Consider the following 20,293-nt stretch of genomic DNA (forward strand, 5'->3'; position numbering starts at 1 on the left):
AGACCTCCAGTGATGGTGACTCCACCACCTCCCTGGGCAGCCCATTGCAGAGGTCAGAAATTTCAGTAATTGGAACTTACCCAATTATCATGAGCTTTTTTCTCATGTGAAGTGATCTGTGAAATGAGACATTCATGAGAGCTGTATTCATCTAAAGAATAAACCTTAAAGTATATGCCCTTAAAGTCAGAATAGAGTAGACCATTGAGATCGTCGCGTCCAACCTATCACCCAACACCATCTAATCAACTAAACCATGGCACCAAGCACCCCATCCAGTGTCTTCTTAAACACCTCCAGTGATGGTGACTCCACCACTTCCCTGAGCAGCCCATTCCAATGGGCAATCAATCTTTCTATGAAGAATTCCTAAGATCCAGTCTAAACCTCCCCTGGCACAACTTGAGACTGTCCTCTTGTTCCTCTATGAGCTTGTATCAGTTAAGATGAGACAGCATGAACAAACCCAACACCAACCCAACTATCCACCCCAAACCCCCCCAACACAACCCCCTCCCAGAATAACAAAAATAGTAAGACCCACCACAGACATTTTAACATAAAAATAACAAAAGATGATAACTAAAAGGGGGTGAAAAGGGGGAGGGACACACACACACACAAGGGGCATAAAACCCCACCTAGCAAAGCCAAGCCAAATGCAGTTATCACCATCCAGATGAAAGCAGCCTTTCAATTGCAATGGCATCCCTCCTACTTGTCACTGACGGTAGCACAAAGCACATACCTGATTCTGGTAAGAACGAATGGTTCTTTCTAGCTCCTCTTCAAGATCTTTGGCTCGCTGTCTGTAACAAAATTAGGATTTATGACACTGTAATAAAATGTGTAGGAAAGTAATTGTACATACACTAAACACAAGGGTAGAAATAAGGTATAATTAAGATTATTTTTGTCCAAGAGACTGTATTACACAGAATCAGAGAATGTTAGGGGTTGGAAGAGACCTTGAAAGACCATCAAGTCCAACTCCCCTGTCAGAGCAGGATCACCTAGAGCAGGTCACACAGGAACACATCCAGGTGGGTTTTGAATGTCTGCATAGAAGGAGGCTTCACCACCTCTCTGGGCAGCCTGTTCCAGGTTTTATTGCACTCACAGTGCTCACATGGAACCTCCTACGCCACAGCTTGCACTTGTTGCCCCTTGTCCTATCACTGGGCATCACTGAGAAGAGACTGGCTCCCTACTCCCAACACTCACCCTTCACATATTTGTAAACATGAATGAGGCCACCTCTCAGTCTCCTCCAAGCTAAAGAGACACACTTCCCTCAGCCATTCCTCATAAGGAGGATGTTCTACTCAATCATCTTTGTGACTCTGACCTAGACTCATTCAAGCAGCTCCCTGAGGTTCTTCTTGAACTGAGGGGCACAGAACTGGACACGACATTCCACATGCAGCCTCACCATGACAGACAGAGGGGGAAGACAGCCTCTCTCAACCTACTAACCACACCCCTTCTAATACACTTAGGGCCATGAGATACATTAAAATTATGGTAACAGTGAAAATTCTAGGCCCTAAATGAAGGCAAACAAAGGGCAGACCCAAAAAAACCTCAGCATCTCCCCAGCTTTTCAGTGGTCTGTGATATGTTCACAATACTAAGGCTCTCCCTCCCTACAATCCCTCCAGGTTGGACTCGATGATCCTTGAGGTCTCTTCCAACCTTAGTGATACAAGCCCTAAGAGCAAAGGGAACTCAATTAGAGACCCACTTGTACTACTCCATTAAATCTAATACATTAATGCAATTAGCATTCCAATGGAAGAAAAGTTGCTAGTGATCTCCCATACTCAATTTTAACTAAGCAAAAACTCCCTTAGGATGGATTATCACACACAAGCTAGCACGTAACACACACACCAAAGAAACTGCACAGAAGAAAATAGAGTCACTTATGCTGGTGTCTTTACTAATGCCCTACTACCTTTTGTTCACTTTGGAACAAATGATTACAGCAACTAGAACTGTAATTACCTGTAGCTGTTTAGTTCTTCAGCAGCATGACTGATTTTTTCATCTACTTTGGAAAGCTTTTCTTCCTTCTGTAGGCGTTCTCTCTCCTCTACTGTCAGCTTCCTTTAAGGAAATGCAAAAACTACAGTTAACTCAATTTCAAGTCAACAGTTTTGTAGTTGGTCTGTCAGGATAAAACTTTCCCAGTTGCTTGGGTGTGATGAACACAAGATACGAAGCGGCATAAATAGCACTACTTTGTATTCATATTAGTTTGTTCAGTTCATTAACAACCTTCCCCATTTTACCCACATTATTTCATGCATTACCATACTGTTACTTCTTGTTTGAGCTCTGTTTCTGTACATGCTGAGGGAAGAAGTCCTTAATCAATACACTACTGCTTTCACAGAAACAAGCTGTATGAAGTTACTGTGATCACAAAAGGCCACAGAGGTGCAACACAACAGGGTCTTCACAGCTCAGAAAACTCCGCAGAGCACTATGCAAATTTTCAGTAATTTTCACCACCACCCCCCAAAATCAAAGAGTTACACTGAAATCAGACAGGAAACATCAAAGACAAGAAAAGGAAGCAGCAACCTGTGTAGTTTCATTTCGTTTTCTTGATAAAGTTCAGTCATTACTTTCAGTTTCTGCTGAAGCTTTTGAACTTCGCTTTCGAAACGTTCATTCTCGGCCTGCAAGGAAGCTTGCTGACTTTGAAGGCTTTCTATGCGTTCTGTCAGAGTTAGAGAGAATCACATCAGGATATTTTCACTTAAAAAATGAAAATTTTGCAGTATTTTAGTACACAAATGCATAAAACCCTTTGATCCTATGTCGATTTAATAGCAGCAGCAGTAACAGATTGAAATATTGCATTAAATTACACAAACTGAGAAGCAGTATTGCTCCTTTGGAACACCCCTCCTATGAGGACAGACTGAAGGTTGGGGCTAATTCAGTCTGGAGAAGAGAAGGCTCCCAGGAGAACTTATTGTGGCCTTCCAGTATCTGAAGGGGGCCTATAAGAAAGCTGGGGAGGGACTTTTTAGGGGGTCAGGTAATGATAGGAGTAAGGGGAATGGAAGAAAAATAGAAATGGGTAGATTCAGATTGGATGTTAGGAAGAAGTTCAACCCCACGAGGGTGGTGAGACACTGGAACAGGTTGCCCAGGGAGGTGGTAGAAGCCTCATCTCTTGGAGGTTTTTAAGGCCAGGCTGGATGTGGCTCTGAGCAACCTGATGTAGTGTGAGGTGTCCCTGCCCATGGCAGGGGGGTTGGAACTAGATGATGCTTGAGGTCCCTTCCAACCCTAACAATTTAAAGATACCTTTTGGTGGGAAACCAGCAACTAAGCTCTCTACCTGCCACACAATGCAGGTCTCAGCAGGCACACAGAACAGAACAAACCAGATTAGAAAAGACCTTTGAGATCATCAAGTCCAATCTATCACCCAACACCATCTCATCAACTAAGCCATGGCACCAAGCGCCTCATCTAGTCTCTTCTAGCCTTTGCTCCAAACAAGACAGTTACATAATTCACAGTGAAAATTTTCATTTAGGGTTGTTTTTATTGTAATTATTCTAGTGAGTTAAATCAGAACCATCTGCACTCCTGAGGATTTACCCATATGAAGGCTTGCTGAAGGAGTAACTCAGATTTGTCAAACTACCTTGTTTTTCCAGATTAAAATCAATCATATTCCTTTTCCTATTTATTACTTTGGAGAATACATCAGCACAATGAGTCACTTTTAAAGGACTACCCAAACCTGAAAACTACAGTTCAACAGAGCATTTCATCACCCAAATAAAGCATAGTACATGCTAACGTGATGGCTACTTTGCTGCTCTTATCTATGAAAGCAACAGCTAATTACAGGATTTAATTTGAATTAAAGTGGGAATGTTTCCCTTTCATAAGCTTTAATTCAGTGTGTCCCACACAAAGGAACAAAAACAGAGCAAGATGCTTCTAGTTACAATTCTCTCTATGCAGTATTTTGGATTTCAGTAAGTGTTTTAGAATAGAATTAACCAGGTTGGAAAAGACCTTTGAGATCAAGTCCAACCTATCACCCAACACCATCTAATCAACTAAACCATGGCACCCAGAGCCCCATCCAGTCTCTTCCTAAATACCTCCAGTGATGGTGACTCTACCACCTCCCTGGGCAGCCCATTCCAATGGCCAATCACTCTTTCTGTGAAGAGCTTCTTCCTAACATCCAGCCTAAACCTCCCCTGCTGCAGCTTGAGACTGTGCCCTCTTGTTCTGGTGCTGGTTGCTGGTTTTGTTTGCAGCCATTACAAATTAACCACAATTAAGCAACCATTTTTAATAGATGGTTTTCCAGTTTAGATTAAAACTTCATTGTTTCCTGTCCTGAAATTATGAAAAGGTGGTGTATTTATTAACATCACTTTGCCCATGTAGCTTAAGATTCTGTAACTTAACAGTTCAAAACTATTCCAAGAGTACAAGAAAATGTGCAAGGGGTGCTTTAGCAGCTTCAACTGCTTTACCTCTAAAATCACATATTTAAAATAGCTCAACAACTTGAACTCAAGCAAGCCTTTTAAGAATCAAGTAGAGGTATTAATGCAAACTTAATTCAGTAACACCACTTAATAAAAGCAGCACCTTCTTAAATGGCAAAACATTTCCTTACCTGTAATTTCTCCTTTAGCTTTATTTTCATCAGACAGTTTTGAATACATTTGGTCTCTTTCTGTTTCCAGGGTCTTTAAGCAAGCATTTAACTAAAATCAAAGTTAAGGAAAAAAAAGGGTTTTTTTAAGGTTAGCAGAAACTGTTTGCACACACACACACAAAAAAACCCTAATTAAGCACTAAAAGATGCTGAACTCTGTGATATTGATATGTGCAATTAAACTTGCCATGAAAGTTTCACATGTTCCCTCATTTCCCACCCTTGGAGCCACAAGTCTCTTACAACCACATACCTTTGCAGCATAGATCAGTTTCTTCACAGTTCGTTTTTGCTGATCATCTGATGGGCAGAACAGAATAACCCATCACAAAAAGCACAACAAAGTTTGTGACACAGCTTACTATTATTTTGCCTTGTTTTTATAAACAAACCCCAATCCCCCAACATATTGTGATAGGCACAGGATATCTGAAGGAAAACCAAAAAGGTGGGGGGATGATGTGCCTGTATTCCACATCCAGCGTGCTCATCTTAGAAGTGAGATGTTAGACACATGCTGTAAGATTTACTGTGATGTGCCCTACAGTATAATCACAGAATTGTCAGGCTTGGAAGGGACCTCAAGGATCATACAGTTGCAAGACCCCTGCCATGGGCAGGGACACCTCACAGTAGATCAGGTTGCTCAGAGCCACATCCAGCCAGGCCTCAAAAACCTCCAGCAATGGGGCTTCTACCACCTCCCTGGGCAACCTGTTGAGTGCCTCACCATCCTCATGGTGGAGGACTTCCTCCTATAGTCTAAATCTCCCCTCCTCTAGCTTGGATCTGGTTTTCCTTAGTCCTATCACTACACCCAACACCCTAAAAAGTCTCTCACCAGCTTTCTTGTAGGTCCCCTTCAAATATTGGAAGGCCACAATAAGGTCTTCTCAGAGCCTTCTCATCTCCAAAACTTAACAGCCCCAACTCTCTCAGCCTGTTCTCACAGGAGAAGTGCTCCAGCCCTCTGATCATCCTCATGGCCCTTCTCTGGACACATTCCATCAGCAAGAAAAAGGAGGAAGGTTCTTCTGTGTGGCTGTTTTGAGGAGACCCACACCTATACCCATCTGATTTCGGTGCTACCATACTTCCTTCAACAACTAACAGCTGCATAAGGAGGCAGAAATTCGGTTCCTAAGACCCACAGTACTACCACTGCAAGGAGCTTCAAGAACAAAACAAAAGCAGGATTTCCACCTAAAAATGTTGGACTTCCACTGCTTAGCACTAACATAGGCTAAAGGCATTCTGCACAGGTAATTAGTGACAGAACAAGAGGGAATGGCCTCAAGCTACAACTGGGTAGGTTTAGACTGGACATTAGGAAAAACAAATTTCCCAGCAAGAGTGGTCAGGCATTGGAATGTGCTGCCCAGGGAGGTGGTTGAGTCACCAACCCTGGATGTGTTTAAAGGTGTTTTGGGGGTATGGTTTAGGGGTGAACCTTGTGGAGTAGGGTTATCAGTTGGACTTGGTGATCCTGAAGGTCTTTTCCAACCTCAATGATTCTGTGATTTCTGTGAAGAGACTAAGCACTGAGTGTTTACATTGCTCTGTGATAACATGTGTGCTTTAGCTCTAACCACAGGCAGTTGAATAGCTGCACAGGTGGTTACCCTAGAGGTGGCCAAGTATCAGTTAGCTGTCTGACATGAATAACATTGGGCAAGTTTTGATAATCCAGCTTCTGTAGAAATTTAATAAGCTAATCTTTCCATTGCCCTGCAAGTTTGTTGGTTCTGCATCTCTAAAACACCTATTAACATTTAAGATGAGAAGCTAGACAAACCATACCTAAGTGCTCTCCATTCTCTGTTTCACCCTTTATATCCATGTCCCAGTTATTATCTTCAGCATTGTCATCTTCTCTTACAGCTGAACTCCAGTCTCTCATCTTCAGTAAGTATTGTGTCAGTGACTAAGAAAAACCCCACAAAAATCAGAGAAAATAAAAACACACACTATAAAAATGTAGTTACCATTATGATCACTTTTTCAGGATTTCTGTCCTGTATTTAGTTTCCTCAGTAGATTAAGTGAGCTCCACAGACAGGATTCTAGAGGTCTGATACTACTTTTTCTACTAAAATATATACTTGCAGGTCGAGAGGTGTGCCCTTGTGAAGGCTTTATGCATGCTTTTAGCAGGGCTTGTGTATGTACTGTACACACATGTACAAATTCACTCCCAACTCCTGTGCTCCAAAGTGGAAAAAAATACTCTATCAGAACTAGAAGTTTTTCCTTATTTATCATGCAGGCTTCCAGGTCTATCAGACTGCCCCACTGTGCTGCTGAGCAACCCTTGTTCTGTTTGCTTAGCAGAAAAGAAGACAGTGGAGGATAGAGAGAGCACACCAAAACCCAAACCAGCTTAGTGCATGTTAAGACAAAGAGAGGTCATTAGTTTTTTCACAACAAAATTATCATCAGTCTAAGTTACTTGATTCAATGCCAGCTGACAGCATTTACCTTGATTTGACTCTCTTTATTTTTCAGTACTTCTTCTATATCTGCTTTAGATGATTCAAACATCTTGGTTTGTTCGTTTAGTTCACCAAATCGTTCACCCCATCCTTCAGCTTCTTGTAAAAGCTAAAAAGGGAAATACCAGGTTAGTGTGACTGTCTACCACAACCATGAGTCAAGGATGAACAGTACTTGAGCCTGCTATGTACATTATCTATACATAAGCCAGATGTTAACCTCTAACCCATCAGTAAGAATAACAGAGACAGACTGCATGACAGTTCAACCTCCAGAGTCAAAAAGTAAGACTTATGTCTAGTTCTGGAGCCCCTATTACAGGAAGGATCTGGATTTGCTGGAATGTGTCCAGAGAAGGGCCATGAGGATGATCAGAGGGCTGGAGCTCCTCTCCTGTGAAGACAGACTGAAAGAGCTGGGGCTATTCAGTCTGGAAAGGAAAAGGCTTCCAGAAGAACTTACTGTGGCCTTCCAGTGTCTGAAGGAGGCCTAGAAGAAAGCTGGGGAGGGACTTTTTAGGGGGTCAGGTAATGACAGGAGTAGGGGGAATGGAAGAAAAATAGAAATGGGTAGATTCAGATTGGATGTTAGGAAGAAATTCTTCCCCAGGAGGGTGGTGAGACACTGGAACAGGTTGCCCAGGGAGGTGGTAGAAGCCTCATCCCTGGACATTTTATGGCCAGGCTGGATGTGGCTCTGAGTAAACTGATCTAGTGTGAGGGGTCCCTGCCCATGGCAGAGGGGTTGGAGGTGGACAATCCCTTCCAACCCTAACAATTCCATTATTCTATGATTCTAGTTGCTTTAGCTGCAATTGCTCTCCACTGTAGGTAGCTGTTAGGATATTTTTAAGCATTTCTAAGAACAGTTCACTTAACCATTCCATTCAGTTTAAAAACCCTTCTGTGACAATTGCAATGCATATAAAATAATGACAGCTTGTTTAACAGCTACAAGCACTGGGGAATGGATGGAGAAGAGAACCTTCGTTCCCCAACATGCAAGCACGCTTCTGAAACTGTATCTGGGTCTTTTCAACCTGGAAGAGGTTGATAAGGTAAGAGACACCAGGAAGCTTTTTAGACAGCTATTGAAATTCACGTGACTTGCAAAGCTCTATCATTTCTCCTACTCTCCTCCATATCACTTTAAGTAACTAAAAAAAAGTATTTTTAGAAAAGCTTCCTTGTTAATGGAAGCCACAGCAATTGCATGTAATTAGTACCTACTAGCACCTATCTCTGTAATTAACTGTGGTTAACTAAAAAGGCAGGGAGTCCAAGGTTACCTTTGGCAGACACCCGGCAGTAAAATCTCATTCCACAAAAGTAATTTTACAGCAGGAAAGGAATCAGTGTATTTAAACATCAGTTCAGTCACCATCACTGGAGGTGTTCAGGAGGAGACTTGATAGGGTGCTTGGTTGCATGGTTTAGTTGATTAGGTGGTGTTGGATGATAGGTTGGACACGATGATCTCGAAGGCCTCTTCCAACCTGGTTTATTCTCTGTTCTATTAAAAAATAACTGTTTGCAACATATTAACTGGCTAAAGCATGCCTTCATATTGTGAGAACAAAATGGAACTGGTGCAAATTTCTGTTACAACAAAAACATGCAGCACAGAAACATGGGGTACTGTACCAAAAAAATACAATAGAATAAACCAGCTTAGAAGAGACCTTCGAGATCATCGAGTCCAGCCTATTATCCAACACCACCTAATCAACTAAACCATGCAACCAAGCACCCTATCAAGTCTCCTACACACCTCCAGTGATGGTGACTCCACCACCTCCCCGGGCAGCCCATTCCAATGGGCAATCACTCTCTTTGTGTAGAGCCTGACAATAGCCTCTTGATTCAAGTTGCACAAGAGGCAATCAATTTAAAGCAGTGAACGTACAAAAGGAACAACTACACTGAGCAACAAGAACTTAACAGCCAGTCACACTAAAAATAAACCCAGAAAATGGTAGTTAAAACAGGGAAACTGCCATGCAAATAGACAAGCAAGCCTGAACACTATTTATCAAAGATAAACTAAAAGGCATAAAAGGTGTGTGACTAGAATTGGATGAACCCCACTTGGCACACAACTGCACCTTTTAAGCAGTAAAAGCCATGTGTGAATTTGCAGCATCATGCAAACTACATGTTACAGATACAACAAGAATACTCTTTATGCTAACATTGCTCAGAAGATGTACACAAGAATCATAGAATCAGTCAGGGTTGGAAGGGACCACAAGGATCATCTAGTTCCAACCCCCTCTGCCATGGGCAGGGACACCCCAAACTAGATCAGGCTGGCCAGAGCCTCATCCAGCCTTAAGCACCTCCAGGGACGGGGCCTCAACCACCTCCCTGGACAACCCATTCCAGGGCTTCACCACTCTCATGGTGAGGAACTTCCTTCTCACCTCCAGCCTGAACCTCCCCACCTTCAGCTTCATTCCATTCCCCCTAGTCCTATCACTACCAGAGATCCTGAGAAGTCCCTCCCCAGCCTTCTTGTAGGCCCCCTTCAGATACTGGAAGGCCACAATTAGGTCACCTCGGAGCCTTCTTTTCTCCAGACTGAACAGCCCCAACTCTTTTAGTCTGTGCTCACAGGAGAGGTGCTCCAGCCCTCTGATCATCCTCGTGGCCCTTCTCTGGACATGTTCCAGCACGTCCATATCCCTCTTGTAATAGGGGCTCCAGAAGTGGACACAGTACTCCAGGTGGAAACTACTTTTATTGTTAAACGTCATCCTCCAAGGGAAGCTAAACTTCAAGAGACTCCTACTTTGTGAAGCCAAAGAGAAAATAAATTGACATGATTTTATATTCCTGTAAGAATTACAATAAAGAGAAATAGCAAGGGTTTGCAATAAGCTAAACTAATGCATATTTATATAGAATACATAGAATAAACCAGGTTGGAAGAGACCTTCAAGATCATCGCGTCCAACCCATCAACCAATCCAACCCACCTAAACAACTAACCCATGGCACCAAGCACCCCATCAAGTCTCCTCCTGAACACCTTCAATGATGGCAACTCCACCACCTCCCCAGGCAGCCCATTCCAATGGGCAATCACTCTCTCTGTATAGAACTTCTTCCTCACATCCAACCTAAACCTCCCCTGGTGCAGCCTGAGACTGTGTCCTCTTGTTCTGGTGCTGGCTGCCTGGGAGAAGAGACCAAGACCCGCCTGTCTACAACCTCCCTTCAGGTAGTTGTAGAGAGTAATAAGGTCACCCCTGAGTCTCCTCTTCTCCAGGCTAAGCAACCCCAGCTCCCTCAGCCTCTTCTCATAGGGCTTGTGTTCCAAACCCCTCACCAACTTTGTTGCCCTTCTCTGGACTCACTCCAGCAAGTCAACCTCCTTCCTAAACTGAGGGGCCCAGAACTGGACACAGTACTCGAGGTGTGGCCTAACCAGTGCAGTGTACAGGGGCAGAATGACCTCCCTGCTCCTGCTGGCCACACTGTTCTTGATGCAGGCCAGGATGCCACTGGCCCTCTTGGCTGCCTGGGCACACTGCAGGCTAATGTTCCTGCAAAAAACAAAGCACAGAAAGTTTGGAGCTCATCACCAGTTCCCTTGTTCAAGCTAAAAGGCCCAATCCTCTCTCTGACACATCATATATCTGTGACAGCACATCTGTTGCAATGTTTAAGCGACGATGTGCCAGAAGATTATGACCTCTTAGGGTAAATGGACAGAAGGTACTCTGGTTTCTGTGAGCAAATAATACCTTTGTTACCTTTTGAGCATAAGTGAAATTCCATCTTGAAAAAAATAACAAAAGAAAGAAAGAAAAATAAAAACAGGAGTATGGATATTTTAATACAGCAAACTAACTCATGTGCTTACCAACTGCCTTGTAAAAGACAACAAAAATTAGCAAAGCAGGCACTACCTCTTCTTTCCTGATCTGGTTGCATCAACTCTGACTGGGTTATTTACCTACTGAAAAGCATAGCAAAAAAACCCCAACAAACCCACAAACACTCCCAAGCTACAGAAATAATGCAACAAAGCTCAGCTAACTACAAAGTGTAGAAACTCTGACTAAATAGTGGGGTTGAGGAACTACTACACTCAGGTTATTTTATCTGGAAGGATTAAAAAAAAACCAACAACAAACAAACAGAAACAAAAACCCAACCCCTTATTTTTATCTAGGATCCTGGGAAGTTAATCACATTTTGAGAGCTGCTTTCACTGACTTTTGGCCTGAGTTTGCTCGATACAAAATGACTGTCTATAAATTGTAGAGTGATTATCAGCACTTAGTAGTCTCTTACTTTTACTACTTTTAAATAAAAAGGAAAGAAGATTCTTTTCATACACAAAGAAATAATTGTATTATTTCTGTTTGGACTCAAGAAATAACCAGGGGGGAGGGAAATAACTAAATATCCCTATTAAAACTTCATATACTGCTTCTCCGAATTTACTCCATGCTGTCACACTTGAAGTAAAGCACCGAGACCAGACCCTCCTTCCCACAAAAACACAAAGGATGTACAGATTAAATGAAGACAACTCTTGAAAGAAACAATTCTCAAGCAACTTCATTTCGTACTACTAACACCCAAATCTGCTTCTACAGGCTGGCCAGGGGGGGTTGTGGAGTCTCACTCACTGGAGATATTCAAGGCTTGCCTGAATGAGTTCCTGCGTGACCTGCTCTAGGTGATCTTGCTTTGGCAGGGGGGTTGGACTAGACCTCTTGAGGTCCCTTCCAGCCCCTGACATTCTGTGATTCTGTGCTCCTCCACTAACAGCATTTAACAAAATTGTCTTTTCCTTTTCCTGTAGTCACAAACTTGTGCTCTTCCCAAAAATCAAAGAAAACCATGAAATTTTACTGGTGAGAGTTACGCAGGACTGGAACACTCTTGCTGCAGAAAACTTTCCATTTCCAGTCACTTTAATTTCTTTCCCCCCCACCCCCCGAATCAGTAATTCTGACATGCACAATGTTTTGACAGAGAGGTCTAAAGCACTTCCCAGCTTTTTATAAGACTGCAGCCTGTACTTCTACCCCCTCACCCACTCCTGTAAGATATCAGTTATTGCTCAGAGAAGGAGATCATCAGTTTGTCAGAAAATAAGCACATAACCGTAAAAAAACCCCAACCAACCCAACCCTCTAAACCCAAAAACATTCCACAGAACATTTAATGTTCAGAGAAAGTGTATTTTTGTTAGTGAAAAAAAAAAAAGGGAGTGATTTGTTTGTAAAATTAGATATTGCACAGGGCATCAATTGCACATGCTGAGCATTCTAAAATAACAAGCATTCTTTGGGACCTGGCTATGGCACTCAGAAAAAAACCACACTACTACAATGTTGGGAGTATTTTCTGGCCTATTACCTATCTGACTTTTCATTAATTAATCCATAGTGGCACTACACTAAGTTTTTTGCCTGTGTTTTGCATGCTCTATCATTTCTTAATTTCTTTTGTTTTCTGGATCAAGTCTAAGCATTTTCTCTCTGCCTCTGGAGAGGATCCCAGCTGTCTACTTCCTTAAATCTTTCTGCTTTCCTTGAGGACTCAGCAAAATTTTCTAGTCTTCATTACCATACACTCTCCTTCCCACTGAACTCTATCCAAGTTTCCCCACAAGTTCCAATTACTAAATTTCTCCTATAACAGGACACAAAATTATTTTCAAGCCATATCCTCTTACTAGAGCATGCAAGGGGTATTAACAAACACATTGAGGAGGTGCTCCTTGGGGCAGTATCATAAGAAAACAAAGCATTTCTAAGGACAGTCAGGAATAACCTACCTGCTTCTCACTTTCCTGGAGATGGCAGTTTTCATCTACTGCATCTTGAAGAGAGGTCTTGAGTCTCTCTGTATTAATCTCATATACTTTCAGGGTGGACTTGGCCTAAGCAAAACAGAAGTGTGCTGTTTAAACAGTATAGGCAAAGATCTAAATGGGTCACGATGATATTATTTGAATTACTCTTTGGTTTTCTATCTATGCTAAATAACCTCATGTTTTCCCTACAACTTCAACAGTTCTTGCTGACTGTAGTTTTGCCACACTATCTATTACTGTGGAGTAAAAGGCTGAAGACAAGGTAAATATTTCCCAATAAATGTGAGTCACTGAACAAAATTCAAAGTTGCTAAATCAAGTTCCACAAAAGTACTAAGCCTTACGAAGTCTTTTGGCTTACTCAACGCATTATTTCTGCACCCCTAATAGAAAAAAAAAACCCCAACAAACCAACCACCACACCATACCTACAAGGAGAACAAAGAAATTGCAAGGATTCAAAACCAGCAACTATCAAGATTGGACTTACCTCATCAATTTGTAACTGGATGGACTTCGCTTCACTCTCTAAAGACTCCACTCTCATCTCAATTTCAGCCACCTGAAAATTATTAGTTGTCATATAGCTCCTTCCACAGATTTGACTGAAAAGGTCTAGGCAATTAATAAAGTTATTTTCATCTTAAAGCTGAGAAAGTTCTAGTGCAAAATCAGCAAAACCAGCTTTTATTCTTTTGGCTTATTTTCCCTTGATGGGTGTCATTTCTCTACTATGTTACAGGGAGTATGAAGGGAGACAAAGCAGGAGATGGAGGTTTTGTTCCCAAAACCCCCAAGGAGAATAGTTTGTCTTCTCTAAAGACAGCAATTGGATGGATTTTTTTTTTTTTTTTAATAGTAACAATGGCAGGATTCTGCTTTTTCTTACCAAGTTATCATTTTCTGACTGCTTGGATTTTTCCTCTTCCAGTTCTTTTTCTAGATTCTCTATTTCTTGGTTGAGCTCCAAGTTTGACTTGTTCAGTCTTTCGTGCATTTCCTAAATCAAGTTGTTATGACAGTTAATAGAAAACTTTTGACATTAATTATACATGAAGCTGACGGGTATGTTTTAAATGTGGCAACAAAGTACATTTAACAGATTTCACCACATCAAGGATAAATCTCTAGAGATTCTCGCACGGTAACAAAACCTGTAACACGTAGGTCTACAGGATCTGGGGTACAGAACAAAATTAATCTATTTGGGGTGTTTTTGTTACATTAGGTATTGACTTTTTAGCCCTTACTGATATTGAGGGCATGAATCAAATACTCAGCCTTTTGTGAAGTCCTCTGCAAAGGTATTCTCAGCTTGGGGAGTAAAAATGTAGTGTAACTTGTTTACAACTGTGCTCCAGTGTTCTGCACAATACTGGATCTGAATTGGAATTCAATTTTGACTTGAATTAAATCAGATGTAAGGAAAAAAAAAAATACTTCATGCACTACTCTCTCTCTCCCTCCTAGTAATAAGTGTGATTTACTTTGGAAAGAATTAAATATTGCCTAACATGCCATTTGCTCTTCTGTCAATCATCTTGAATGCAATTGTTAAGGTAACTTCTCTTAATTTAAATACCTTGCTTCTGGGTCATTTCCAGTAGTGCAGACCAAAATAATAATACAGTCATAAAATAACAGTCTTAATACACAGCATTCTTGATTATAGATTATTATTTACATATACTATATAATGAAAACAAGGGAAATAATCGTGCTCTTCATTAACACAATGAAGGTTTGGGGAGTTTTGACTTGGATTTTTTGTTGTTGTTTTTGGTGTGGGTTTGTTTGGGGTGGTTTTTTTAAAGGCAGGCAGCATTCTCCTGAAAGACTGCTTTAAGCTGTAGAAATAATTTTCACTTCTCTTCTTACCTCAAAAAAAGATGCATCTGTTGATTCTCCCATAACATTGTTATCCTTCAGAGACAATTCTAGATCTTCAAACTGAAAAGAAAAGAGTGTCAGAATGTATCATAGTATCAGTCAGGGTTGGAAGGGACCACAAGGATCATCTAGTTCCAACCCCCCCTGCCATGGCCAGGGACACCCCACACTAGATCAGGCTGGCCCCCTTCAGATACTGGAAGGCCACAATTAGGTCACCTCGGAGCCTTCCCTTCTCCAGACTGAACAGCCCCAACTCCTTCAGTCTGTCCTCATAGGAGAGGTGCTCCAGCTCTCTCATCATCCTCTTGACCCTTCTCTGGACACGTTCCAGCACCTCCATATCCCTCTTGTAATAGGGGTTCCAGAACTGGACGCAGTACTCCAGGTGGGGTCTCACCAGAGCTGAGTAGAGGGGGAGAATCACCTCCCTTGACCTGCTGGCCACACTTCTCTTGATGCAGCCCAGGATCTGGTTGGCTTTCCGGGCTGCAAGTGCACACTGAGAGCTCATGTTGAGCTTCTCCTCCACCAGCACCCCCAAGTCTCTCTCCTCAGGGCTGCTTTCCAGCCAGTCACTGCCCAGCCTGTATTTGTGCCTAGGATTGCCTCGACCCAGATGCAGGACCCTGCACTTGGTCTTGTTGAACCTCATGAGGTTGGCTTGTGCCCACCTCTCCAGCCTGTCCAGGTCCCTCTGGCTGGCATCCCTTCCCTCCAGCGTGTCTGCTGCACCACACAGCTTGGTGTCATCAGCAAACTTGCTGAGGGTGCACTCAATGCCACTGTCCATGGCACCCACAACGATGTTGAACAAGACTGGTCCCAGGACTGATCCCTGAGGGACTCCACTTGTCACTGGCCTCCACTGGGACATGGACCCATTGACAGCCACTCTTTGGGTGCAGCCATCAAGCCAGTTCTTTATCCATCTAGTGGTCCACACATCAAACCCATGTGTCACCAGTTTGGAGCATGTAAAGAATTGTTTAAGTCATAGCATTAATTTATGATGCCCTGGTCTGGAACACAGCCACAACAAAAACATTCAAAAATGCACCTTGCTGGGAAACAGAAAAGCCTTAGCCCTACCAAACTACCCCTGTGGCATAAAACAAAGAGACTTTCAAATAGTTTCCAGTGCAATACATTGTATTATGAGAGGCAGAACCTGCTAGCACCTTCACTGCACTTAAAGCCACTGATAGGGGAAAAAAAAAAAGGCATTGGAAGAATCACTCTTAAAAGTTTTATATAAGTTTAATACTTTAAATACTTGATAAATGCAGCCACATCTGAAAGCAATACATAAGGACCATTACCTCTTTTTTGCAAAGGCTGAGTTTTTGAAGAATTTTGCATTTGTCTTCAACTAGTTCAGCAATTTTTTTGGCAAGCTGCTTTTCCCTCCCTAAAGGAAGACAGACAGTTATGTGTTGCAATATCCAAATAACGGAGGGGGGACATAAAGGAAGAAAAAGAAAAGTCACGCTTCAAAGAGACAGTATGAAAAATAAGCTTACCTACATAAAGCCGACTTCTAACCTGGAACAAAAAGAATAAACACTGAAAATCTCTCCTCAATCACTCTTTCATAGCATCTGAAAACTAAACAGTGGTTCCATGACCAATTTAACCATGGAACTTCAAAAAAAGGAATATAAATACAGGCTGCTGTTTAAATTAAGCAATTGCATCCTCTGCTTTTACCCCCTTTATGCATGTGTGTTTAGCCTGTCCTCTTTCCCACTCTAATTAAACAAAGAGAGGAGAGGAAGTTAGTTTTCACCTGGATCACTTTTAGAACACACTTCTGAACAGTAATCACATAACCAGGACTGCCAACACAAAGTGGTAGTCAATGTGCACAGCCAGAAGAGCAAGGAAAGGGGAAGCTCATCATGACAGCCCAGAATTAACTTCCTGTGAGGGGAAAAAGCCCCATGTTATAACGTGTAACAGAACTGCAATGAGGGTACTACTTGCTGGGCATGCTGCCCAGATGCAACTCAGTATGAGTGCCAATCAGCAGATGCCATATGGGCTAGAGTGCCCTAGAACCAAAATCTAACAAACTGTGGGACAAAAATTGTCACAAATGGCCTGGAGATGCAGAACTTGGCTGAACTTCAAGGACTTTTAAAACACACACTGCTCCTCTCAAGGCTGAGCACAGATTATGTGCCTAACATAACCTGTTTTCCTCTTTTTCCCCTCCACATTTAAAGCCATGGGATGGCCAAGGAGTCTGAGTAATAGAGAAAAAGGAGGAAAAAAAAGTCATAAGCACACCTTATCCTATCACCCCAAAAAACCCCAAACCCCATTACTTTTGAGTAAGTAAACCATTAATTCTTCAAAGAGCAGTCAGTGAATTCCATGATGACTGAAAAAGCTATCAAGAACCTCTGCAATATTTCATGCTTAGTGACATGTGCAGGTGGAAAACAGTATTAGAGTTGCTGCCTGACTGATTTCAGCTGAAACACCTCATTTGTACCATCTACGAGGATGCTGCCAGAAAACAGAAGGAATTACCCAAACTGCAACATGCATTTATACAAATACAGATCCCTTTCCAGACTGAATCGCTGCTGCAGAGTAAGATGGCATTTTTCCAGATCCAAGTTGATGTCAGAATCCTAAAAATGCAGTTGCTTGCATATGAAAAACTAAATCACTATGCAACCACTCTTCAAATATGAGCATCACCACAGCCAGTGCCAGAATCACTTTCTATGCAAAAACAGGGGGAGAAATTTGAGGTACTGAACCATGGCCACTGACCCTACTTCACTAGCAGAGACTATGGTAGGCAGCTGCCACCACTCAGATTCTTACTTACCATCAAAGACAACCCCCACCTCAAAAAATATAATCTGATTTGTGCATTAAAAGGTTTCAGTATTGCATTTCCCAAAGTCATCAGCTTAGTGCTCAGGAACGGCACACAGCAAAATTGGTTCAGTGTTCCAATAAACAGAACCAAGGTCCCTCTCTAAAGAGTTTTAAAAGGCCTTCAGGAATCCACCCAAATTACTTTTGCTTACTGTTACCTTTAAAGGGCTGAGCTGGTCTAGCTATAGCCAGGGTAGTCACAGACATATCAACACATACTGCAATAAATACCCTGTGGAAAACTTCTCTAGCCCTCAAAAATAATTTAAGGACCAACTTTGAAAGGCTGGTGTAGAAACAAAGAGTTCCACTGCATTTCCTTTAATGGTAACAGTCATTCAGTACACATCCAAGCATTTAAGGTCTTGGAAAAAAAAAAAAAAATCAGCCTTAATTCTCAATTTCTCTTTTAGTGGGATTTTAAATTCACTCACAGCAGTTTGAAAACTCTGAAGCATTCCATATCTTGAACAGGGTTACAATTTAAATTCAAACCATTAGTGCACTCTACTTATCTGCATGCAATTTGCACACTTACTGATTGATAACTTCGATAGAGGAACAAGAGAACTGCAAAGGCTCCAACAACGCCAGCACAAATCACTATTTCCCAAGGGAAACCATACAAATCAGGACCAGGTCTCATATCTTCAGGCAGTGAAGCCATAGCCTGAAAAATAAAGCGAAAGGCTTCAACTCAAGGAAGAGAAATATTTTCAACAGAAACAGACATTATACATTTGACTTGGTTTCCACCTAAGGCTTGCATAGAGTTTTTTCAAAACTCTGAAAAAATGGTTGAACAGAAGCTTTGGGGGTTTAAATTCCGTATTTACCAGGAAAAAAACAAACAAACAAAATTTACAACAAGATGGGATGATGGCTAGGTAAAGCTCTTGAGAACTTTTCCTTCTGAACCTACTAGTTACGGCAAATTGCCCTTTGCGCTGCATACACGTTTCACTCTTGAAAGAGCCAGCACTAATCCTGATTTATTGATAGAAAATTTGTTCGGTAGAAGAACCTGCTGACCCAACTTCCTGCTGAAATAACATACTTAACGCAGTCAATGGTTTAACACGCTTTAAAAGCTTAAACACACTCACATAATGTAAACGGCTATCATTATTTTCTCAAAGATACAACCTGCTCGCATTTACTACGTGTGAACTCGCGTTTAAGAACTCATTACTTTGCAGCGGAGTCTTCATCTCGATTTCTTGTAACAGAACGGCCAGGCTACCCCCAGCTCAAACCAAGAGGGATGTGCGAGTGTGGAATCGGGGAGCGTTCGTCACACCGGTTTGGGATTTTGAGACCTCTGCTACTCTCGAGGAAACGGCCACCTACAACAGGACCCCCAACGGCCCGGCGGCTCGCCGGTCCCGGACGCGCAGCTCTCAGTAGGCAGGCGGGCCCCGACGCACGCCGACAAGGAACGGCCCAGCACGGTACCGCAGCTGTGCGCGCCGGTGCGGGGGCCGTTTCTCTGACCCGAGCCCCTCGCAAGCCCCAGCAGCGCCGTTTCCCTCCACGCCAAAGCGCCGCTACACCAGACCCCGGCCCCGGGCGGAGGCGGGTCCCGCACTCACCGTCCGCACCCCTTCCAATGCTAACCCGCAGTAGTGCTGCGCACTTTCCCGCAGGCCCAGCCACAAACTGGCAGCAGCGGCGTCCGAAGCATCTCCGCGGCCGCCGGCAGCCATCTTACCGCGGGCGGCAGCGCACGGGCCCACCACGCGCGGCCCCTTCCGGCCAGCCGCTTGACAACCGGCCTGTACCATTGCGCGGCGGGGCGAAGGGGAATGAACCACTACCGTCGCAGGAAGGGGGAGAAGCAGCGGGGGACATAGGTGGGAGCAGCCGTTGGCACCCGACGGGGGTGAGACTACTGCGACCCGAATGGGGGAGCTACACCACGGCCGGGGCGGGGGGGCGCGGGAGATACAACTGCTGGGCAATGCGAGAGGGCGGCAGCGGGCCCAGGGCCTCACCGCCCTGCCTCGGCCCAGATCGGCAGTGCCTCACAGACGCGGCTGACAGTTCCAGAGCTGGAGCGTCCAAGGGGTAGGTGTGCCTCATGGGTGCTGTCTCCCCTCCCTCCCCGTGCAGCCGTTCGGCGCCGGGGGTAGGGGGTGTTACGGATCTAGGGAGCCGCTGGTGTTCAGGACCCCTCCCGGCAGACCCTCCTTTGGCTTACGCTCGCAGGCGGGAAAGATTGGCCACCTTCCCTCTGCCTACGCCGTGTCCCCGTCCGCCGGTACCGACGTGGCCTTTTGGCCACGAACCTACTACTGTTCCTTCCTGAAGTTATGGGCAGGGAAACTCACCTGCCCTGTGCTGTCGTTCGCCTCCATCTGTGCCCGCGCAGCAGCAGCTCTTTACAAAAATAACACTCTGGGCAGGATTCCCGGGCAAAGGTCTGGCTCCAGGCGGGCAGACATGGCACCTGGCCGCTCGCCT

General features: G+C 43.4%; 1 protein-coding gene across 1 annotated transcript in view; it reads right to left on the bottom strand.

Moving 5' to 3' along the window:
• The window catches only part of MIA2 (MIA SH3 domain ER export factor 2), a 42,062-nt gene that overhangs the window by 9,867 nt on the left and 11,902 nt on the right, over positions 1-20,293 (bottom strand). Inside the window, exons 7-21 of the mRNA XM_009909375.2 lie at positions 18,369-18,500; positions 16,456-16,477; positions 16,255-16,343; positions 14,921-14,992; positions 13,932-14,042; positions 13,533-13,604; positions 13,004-13,108; positions 7,190-7,312; positions 6,512-6,635; positions 4,965-5,011; positions 4,670-4,760; positions 2,590-2,728; positions 2,008-2,109; positions 749-809; positions 81-116 (exon numbers count right to left, since the gene is read on the bottom strand). Coding sequence (XP_009907677.2) covers positions 81-116; positions 749-809; positions 2,008-2,109; positions 2,590-2,728; positions 4,670-4,760; positions 4,965-5,011; positions 6,512-6,635; positions 7,190-7,312; positions 13,004-13,108; positions 13,533-13,604; positions 13,932-14,042; positions 14,921-14,992; positions 16,255-16,343; positions 16,456-16,477; positions 18,369-18,500 — 1,326 coding nt within the window. The remainder of the gene's footprint in view (positions 1-80; positions 117-748; positions 810-2,007; positions 2,110-2,589; positions 2,729-4,669; positions 4,761-4,964; positions 5,012-6,511; positions 6,636-7,189; positions 7,313-13,003; positions 13,109-13,532; positions 13,605-13,931; positions 14,043-14,920; positions 14,993-16,254; positions 16,344-16,455; positions 16,478-18,368; positions 18,501-20,293) is intronic.

This window comes from Dryobates pubescens, chromosome 5 (genome assembly GCF_014839835.1).
Source record: "Dryobates pubescens isolate bDryPub1 chromosome 5, bDryPub1.pri, whole genome shotgun sequence".
In the NCBI taxonomy this organism is placed as follows: domain Eukaryota; kingdom Metazoa; phylum Chordata; class Aves; order Piciformes; family Picidae; genus Dryobates; species Dryobates pubescens.